General features: G+C 41.8%; 1 protein-coding gene across 1 annotated transcript in view; it reads right to left on the bottom strand.

Moving 5' to 3' along the window:
- LOC115155942 (insulin-like growth factor-binding protein 2-B) overlaps window positions 1-9,005 on the bottom strand; it is a 32,536-nt gene continuing 23,531 nt past the window's right edge. Inside the window, exon 4 of the mRNA XM_029703049.1 lies at window positions 1-1,412. Within this exon, the coding sequence (XP_029558909.1) occupies window positions 1,233-1,412 (180 nt within the window). The 3' untranslated portion in view covers window positions 1-1,232. The remainder of the gene's footprint in view (window positions 1,413-9,005) is intronic.

Genomic DNA, 9,005 nt, shown 5'->3' with positions numbered 1-9,005 from the left:
TTGACTAATCAAGCAATACTCAAAAGATTAAAGTTATCTGAACGTAAATGAAATAACCTTGTTGATGTGAGGGGCCTACAGGATACATTCATGCACAGGCTATTTCTCTGAATATCTTTAAAGGACAGAACTATATCAATAACAAAAACATGAGACTGTTTATCAGAACGAGAAGAGGACAGAAGAATGTGTATTAAAGAAGACAAATAATTTACATTACAGTTACCCTACAGAAATCTCTGAACACTTCGATTAACATGAAACAATTTGGTAGCACAGTACCTTAAGTTGCTTCTGTAGCCTACCTATGTAACTACACAGTAGTAACTGTAGTGACAGCATTGTAGTTACATAGGAACTGCTATGTAATAGCGTTTAATAGAGTGTGGCGGTATAGGTTATTAAAAGGTAAAGTGTTTCCAACAATTCAAATTAGCATTAGCATGTAAGTACATCATCATCATTGGAATGATGCACTAATAACAGATTAGTGTGTATTGTATGTAAACACCAAAATAAAGCGTCACCCATGGTTCGTTAGTTTGGTACAGATCTTCTATATGTCAAGGACTTAATGTGAGGCTTTGTTAGTCCACCACACATATTGACTTAGCGTGATGAGAGAAAGGTTGAATAAATAGATATGGAACGTGGCATGGAAGGCAAGCAGCTGCATAAATGGGAGGTTATATGCCTTCTGATACATCAATTGAACCAGATGCAGTGACAGCCCCGTGATTAGCATAGTGTTATCTCCGGCATCCATGCTACTCGCAGCACCTAACCTATGAATAGCAGGGGACACAGCCAGTCAAACACACTCACACACACACATATACGGACACACGCACACACACGAGCAAGCAAGCAGGCAGGCACACACGCACGTACAGTGCGTATGCCCACACAGTAAATACATATTCATGAAACCTGCTTTGAATTGTAGCATGGATAATGTCCTTGCCTTGCTCTCACACTCCTTTTATCAAACATCTTGATTTACACAAATCTTTTTCACAAGGGAGACTTGTCCTAAGACAAGAGTAGTGCTCGGTATCTGTCCCTCTCACACACACATAAACATATAAAGACAACACCCCACCTATACACACACTTAAACAAAAGCATGTAGGCTACATAGAAAGAAACCCATGCACATGACAACAATATCAGCTGTCAGTCAATTTGGACCATTCCACCGTTGGGGATATCTGGATGTGGGTGAAGTGCTGCTATATCTCTGCCATAGGCAGGACGACAGTGGGCAGTGTCCCAGTCGCCATCTCCTGCTCCTCCACATACTGGCTGCATTTGGGGTCCCCCCGCACCTTCGTGGACTGGGTGATCTGGACACCCGTGAAGGGGTTAACGCACCAGCACTCGCCCCGCTGACCGTGGGTGGACATGTGGCACTGGAACACACGAGGGGGAAATGAGAGAGAAGGGTGGGGGGTGAGGGGGGAGAGGTGGGGGTTAATGAGGCACTGGATACAGTCAGAGATGGGGCGTTTGGGGGGGCGTAGGCGGCATAACAAGAGGGCGTTTGCATTTGGATTGGCTGAGATGAGGTGGATGGGTAGGGCTCTGGCCCGCAATAACAGCCCATCCTCGGGACATTCCCCCCTCCCCAACCCCCCACCCCCCCGCTGTCCCCTCCAGCATGCTAGCTGGCCTCGGACCCCCCGTTGAGACCCTCCCCCTATCCCGAGAATGAGGTTATAATTGAACTGATTTAACTGGACACTTCTTAGGCCACGCAAGAAAGGACCACGGGGACAGGGCCTTAGGGGACGAGAGAGAAAAAAAAAACACTTTCCATTTTTTCCTTCAATGAGAAAGAACAAAACGTGACAGTTACAGTAATTGCAAGAGGAACAAAATGATTACCGAACGATTAAGTGTTGTTGGAGGTGCAGTGTTTTTTGAGCCCTGGGAACCGAAGAGTTTTGTCATCAAAACAATGCCCTCATTTGCCTCTCTCTCACTCTCTTTCTCCCCTGTCCTCATTTTACCTCACACAGATGCCTAGATGAAGTATTTTCAGGATGCAGATATGTCATATCATTGTTTTGACCACATTCTAAAAATAAGTGGGTCCTTCCAGCAGCAAAGACAAGCTTGCAGAGGAAACTGGGAAAAGCCTCATTGGGAAACATTGTTTCGACTTAGTGTGGAAATCTTCCCAAGGTCTGCCTGAGAACAGTTTTATTACCTTGTAACTCTGGACACAGACGCTGTCGCCCCCATGTTGACAAAAATCGCCCCATTCTCGGGCATGGGGCGGGTGAGAATGTGTGTGAGGGAGGGTGGTGGATAAGGGGTCATACTTTCCTGCTGGTCCTCTCTACCCACTGACTCTGCTTTTCAAGGCATTCTTGAAAATAAATGTGTGTGCATGCGTGCGTGTGTGTGTGTGCTTGTGTACAGAATGTGTGCGTGCAGATTATATTACCCCTTTTAACAGTATGAGTTGAGGTAATGGTCCTGCACAGTCATCTTATTTCCAAAGTAAAAAATAACCTTTAAATTACCAAAACATCACCCATAATATTTGATTGCTATTTAAATGCTCAGAATTGAAGAAATTGTAACTTTTCTCTTATCTGTAACTGTCATGAAGCCTGAATGAACAGGCTGAGTGGGCAGGGAGCGTATAATCATGAGCTCGCCTTGACTGACAGCTCTTTGAAACGGCCTTGTGGTTGCCAGGTAACAAGGTAAACAATGGGCCACATGTCATTGATGATAAGGTAAATAATGGGCCACATGTCATTCCAAGCCTAAATATCAGTGTTGTTGTACCCGAGTCCGGTCTAAAGACCACATATTGAATGTCTTGATCTTGTCTCTGCGTCATATATATTTTTACTTGGCCTTGACTCTGTCTCGGACAGTGAGAACTCATAATTTCTTTCCAAGACTAGCAGAGTAAAAAAATCATAATTAGCAGCTTCCATTCAGTGAGTGTATAAAACCACTTCACCAGGCTATATCATGAATCATTAAAGGGATACTTTGGGATGTCCAGTATGAAGGAAGTTAGAGGTAATTTCGAGAGCCAATGCTAACTATCGTTAGCACAATAACTGGAAGTCTATGGGTATCTACTAGCATGCTAGCAGATACCCATAGACTTACAGTCATTTTGCTAAATCTAGTTAGAATTGGCTAGCGAAACTAACTATAACTTCCTTCATACTTGGCACAGAGACATAAAAATGGTATCCACAAGTTCATCTGACTCTGGGGAAGTAGATAAAGTGTCTTATTACCAAAACCCAGAAGTATCCCTTTAATATCTTATTGCTTATTGAAACTGGGCTTTCTACTTTACTCATAACATTACTGTCCATTCGTTAAAGAAAATCCTCAAACTTTGTCGCAATCATCAGAATTTCCTTGATTCATTGGTTTGGAAGAGTAGGGAAATTGTTTGAAAGTTGAACGCTCACTATTAGTAAAGGAAGACCGTGAGAAGTTGTAACAGTCTTTATGTCTTTTATAGACATGTTTGCGCAGTGGAGAACCGTCGCTACTGGAACTTCATTTGGAGAAAAATAAATCTTCCAACACGTTGTACCAAACTCAAATATGAAGAAAAATAGCAGAAAGGTAGCATAATTTAATGCGCCCAAATGAATCAAAGAGGCCTGAGGCTGAGCCAAGCTTCGGGCTGCCACTCACACAGAGACAGTACCTGCACGGATAATACTACCAGAAACAACAACCACACTGCTTACACAACCTATGGTAGACTAACGCCATCACTATCACACTATCACCAAAAGTGACAACAGTGACACATCAAAGGCTGTGTGTGACAGGCTTGTGATGCAGGTGAGTGCACTTTTTGTAGAACACATAGCTGGGGCCAATAGAAAGACATCACTCACACACAGCATGACGATAAAGGATAAGCAGCCTATTCACTCAGACATAATAAGCCAGTACAGTAGGTCCCAATCATAACAATACAAAAACACAACCATTAGGCATAGGATTTCCCAATCGAAATGTATAACTCTTCCTTCGCATTGCAAACATATTTTTTATCTTCAGCGCACAAATTAAGTGGTGATCCAAAGTTTAAATGCAACAAGTTTAATGCAAGTCATTTTCAAAGAGATAGCTAACAACAGCAAGCGAGCTGCAATAAAAACCACAGTTCCACTCACCAGGTGATGATAGTTTGAAACTTAACTTCTTGTGAAAGTTCATCTTGAAAAAGGCAAACCTAACAAATGAGCAGCAATATCCTCTTTGATAACACCTGCTGCAGCCGCTGCAAACTAGCCTACAAAAAAGCTAGCTAGCTAGACTGTGGGAAAATTACTGCTTTCTATTGTGCAGTGACCTGTCGGCCTTCGAGGAGGCATAAGTTCTCATACGTTTTTGTAAAAACGGTACCACCCAGTCAAAATGTGATTGGTTGATTGGTAACATTTTACTTGACACCCAGCGTCATAACACATTATGACATAATTTGTCATAACAGCTGACATAACTTGTCATAACATGGTCATAACACTGTCATGACCCATATATTTACACCTGTTGTGACATATATTGCGTTATTTTAGGGCTGGTTATGACACCTACATAAGAGTGTCAAAACCCACATTTTTCAAATATCTTTTTCCATGCCAAGAAGTTTAAGTCCTTTGTTGATGTTGTAATGAATTCTTTACAGTCATGTTTTTTTCCATCATATTTTAATAACTTGAAGAAAATACACTTTATGACACTGTCAAGGAACATTATGACCATCCTGTGTCACTTTACTTGGACTGTCAAGAAGCATTATGACCATCATATTCATACAAACCAGATAGGCCTATCACGTACATGAAGAGGGTGTCATGTCCTGCTCCTGAAATCTGCTCCTGCATTCATCTTAGTCATCAGAAACAGAGCATTGGGGAAGGTGCATGTCTGACATCATTGTGTGCGCAATTACAATGATACTTTGATATGGTACATTTTAGAAAACGTAATAACATAAACATACTGTTGACAAGTAGGCTATGGTGTAATGGAATGTTTTGCCTTGTATGGTAGGTTTTGTGGGTTTTGACCATGCTATCTATGTATCATAACCAGCTATAAAATAACACAATATGTCACAACAGGTGTAAATATATGTCATAACAGTGTTATGACCATATTATGACAGGTTATGACACGTTATGTCAGCCGTTATGACATTATGACATGATTATGACCATGTCATAACGTGTTATGTGTTATACATGTTATGACACTGGGTGTCAAGTAAAGTGTTACCAGTTGATTCCACTGTCACTCCCAAATTCTGACCCAAAAAAAGAGTTGAGGATGAGTCTATCGTGTCCGGAAGAAAATCCATCATTCATTTTCTGTATTCAAATCAAATTTATTTATATAGCCCTTCGTACATCAGCTGAAATCTCAAAGTGCTGTACAGAAACCCAGCCTAAAACCCCAAACAGCAAGCAATGCATGTGAAAGAAGCACGGTGGCTGGGAAAAACTCCCTAGGAAAAACTCCTGAGAAAGGCCAAAAACCTAGGAAGAAACCTAGAGAGGAACCAGGCTATGAGGGGCGGCCAGTCCTCTTCTGGCTGTGCCGGGTGGATATTATAACAGAACATGGTCAAGATGTTAAAATGTTCGTAAATGACCAGCATGGTCAAATAATAATAATCATAGTAATTGTCGAGGGTGCAACAAGCACGTCCGGTGAACAGGTCAGGGTTCCGTAGCCGCAGGCAGAACAGTTGAAACTGGAGCAGCAGCATGGCCAGGTGGACTGGGGACAGCAAGGAGTCATCATGCCAGGTAGTCCTGAGGCATGGTCCTAGGGCTCAGGTCCTCCGAGAGAAAGAAAGAGAGAAAGAGAGAATTAGAGAGAGCATATTTACATTCACACAGGACACCGGATAAGACAAGAGAATACTCCAGATGTAACAGACTGACCCTAGCCCCCCGACACATAAACTACTGCAGCATAAATACTGGAGGCTGAGACAGGAGGGATCAGAAGACACTGTGGCCCCATCCGATGATACCCCCGGACAGGGCCAAACAGGCAGGATATAACCCCACCCACTTTGCCAAAGCACAGCCCCCACACCACTAGAGGGATATCTACAACCACCAACTTACCGTCCGAAGACAAGGCCGAGTATAGCCCACAAAGATCTCCGCCACGGCACAACCCAAGGGGGGGGGCGCCAACCCAGACAGGAAGACCACGTCAGTGGCTCAACCTACTCAAGTGACGCACCCCTCCCATGGACGGCATGGAAGAACACCAGTAAGTCAGTGACTCAGCCCCTGTAAAAGGGTTAGAGGCAGAGAATCCCAGTGGGAAGAGGGGAACCGACAAGGCAGAGACAGCAAGGGCGGTTCGTTGCTCCAGCCTTTCCGTTCACCTTCACACTCCTGGGCCAGACTATACTTAATCATAGGACCTACTGAAGAGATAAGTCTTCAGTAAAGACTTAAAGGTTGAGACTGAGTCTGCGTCTCTCACATGGGTAGGCAGACCATTCCATAAAAATGGAGCTCTATAGGAGAAAGCCCTACCTCCAGCCGTTTGCTTAGAAATTCTAGGGACAATTAGGAGGCCTGCGTCTTGTGACCGTAGCGTACGTGTAGGTATGTACGGCAGGACCAAATCGGAAAGATAGGTAGGAGCAAGCCCATGTAATGCTTTGTAGGTTAGCAGTAAAACCTTGAATTCAGGGTTCACTCAAACATCGATTTAAGCTTTGTTTAACTACTGACAGTTACTGCTGATTTTGGGATTGTATATTGATTTGCTCTCCTTAAATATAAGTAATCTGTTTCATTCTTTTCAGTCTCTGAATTGTTTAATCAAACTTTTCACCGCCAGTTCCTGATATCAGGGCATAAAAACTACAATCTGTCTCCTGAGTTAGCTGGGAGCAGATGCGCACTAGGCTGGCTCACATGCCCACTAGGCCCGAGCTCATTTTCCCTGCTTTTCCCTGGCTAAACTAGCTGGCTAGCTGTCCTCATTGCCAAACTTCATAAATACTGCACCCTCAACTTCAAAACTCATTTGGTAGTTATACAATTATGTAACTAAGAAATACTCTGAAAAGAAACTTGAAAATTGTGTATTGTTTTATTGTTTTGTTGAATAGTCATGACTGGTTCGATGGTGGTGAAGATAGTATTGCTACTATGTTATTTAAAATTAGTGATACCGGGAGAAAAATTTAAAAGAAAATAGACGGCCCTCCCTTCAGTAAAATAATTAATATTTTTACCTGACCTTCCCTGAATGTTTGAAAAAACAAGTGACCGTCCCCTATACCCAGAGAACATGCCTACCATATACCCTCACACCTAGGACAGACCAGAGCATTTAGATTAACTGTAGAAACTTGACAAGGAATGCCCACACGCAATTCAATATTACTTTCCTTTACTTTCAACCTAATAAATAAAAGGTGTACAGACATGTACAAGCGGTACAAACACAGCAAAGCGATACAGCCCACTCAACCTGTGGTAGAGTTGCATTGAACAGGTCCAACTCTGGGTGATGACATCATCAAAGGGGAAAGGTCACAGTCAAAGCCAATGCCAATAATAACCATGAACACATGAATAGTAATCATACTACAATTAAGTACAATTAACATATTCAATGTAATTATTTATATAGTGTCCACACCATAACAGAAACTGTTCTTCGTTTTGTAAGCATTAGCCTACATGGCAAAGTAGCCAGGAGATTGTGGAGTCACATTCCACCTTTGACAAGGGAAGGGGGGAAAATATCTCCATTATAATAAAAGCACTGCATGAATCTATCATCTTATTTGCGGTGTGAGAAAAAATTGCTTTATATAAATGCAATTCTACATAATTTTACATGACTGGAGACAAGCAGAATCTTTTAATACCACAATAGAGCATGACAACGAATGAGTGCCTGCTGTAGCACCAAAGAGGTTGTGATTTCTATACAGGCTATTGTTAAGAAAGAGGATAGTCTATATTTGGAACAGTGCTGAAGTTGTCTATCAATTTAAAAAATTGTAGAGCAACAAAACCAGTTACAACTGAAGTATCTGATCATAAATCTATTCAAGAAAAGGCCATTTGTTTTTTAACACAGCAGGTAGGCATATATACACTTGTAACTTTTTACATTCTGGAAATTATTATTGTTCTATTTTATTCCATGATATTCTTGTTACAAAATTGACTTGTGTTGACTGTAAATAGGAAATGTGAATATAAGAGCATCTACTGAGCTAAATTACCCTACTAGACAGTGCATTCGGAAAGTATTCAGACCCCTTGACTTTTTCCACATTTTGCTACGTTACAACCTTATTCTAAAATGTATTGAATACATATTTTTCCTTATCAATCTACACACAATATCCCATAATGATAAAGCAAAAACAGTTTTTTAGAATTTTTGCAAATGTATGAAAAAATAAAAAAACATCTTATTTACATAACTATTCATACCCTTTGCTATGAGACTCAAAATTGAGCTCAGGAGCATCCTGTTTCCATTGATCATCCTTGAGATGTTTCTACAACTTGATTGGAGTCCACCTGTGGTAAATTCAAATGATTGGACATGATTTGGAAAGGCACACACCTGTCTACATAAGGTCCCACATCATGTCAGATCAAAAACCAAGCCATGAGGTCGAAGGAATTGTCCGTAGAACTCCGAGACAGGATTGTGTCGAGGCAAGGATCTGGGGAAGGGTACCAAAGCATTTCTGCAGCATTGAAGGTCCTGAAGAACGTAGAGGCCACCATCATTCTTAAATGGAAGAATTCTGGAACTACCAAGACTCTCCCTAGAGCTGGCAGCCCGGCCAAACTGAGCAATTGGGGGAGAAGGGCTTTAGTCAGGGAGGTGACCAAGAACCCAACGTTCACGCTGACAGAGCTCCAGAGTTCCTCTGTGGAGATGGGAGAACCTTTTTTATTTATTTATTATTTACCTTTATTTAACTAGGCATG

Source organism: Salmo trutta, chromosome 20, assembly GCF_901001165.1.
Source record: "Salmo trutta chromosome 20, fSalTru1.1, whole genome shotgun sequence".
NCBI lineage: Eukaryota > Metazoa > Chordata > Actinopteri > Salmoniformes > Salmonidae > Salmo > Salmo trutta.
Note: the sequence above shows the minus strand (reverse complement) of the source record. Positions and strands in the feature narration are given on the sequence as shown.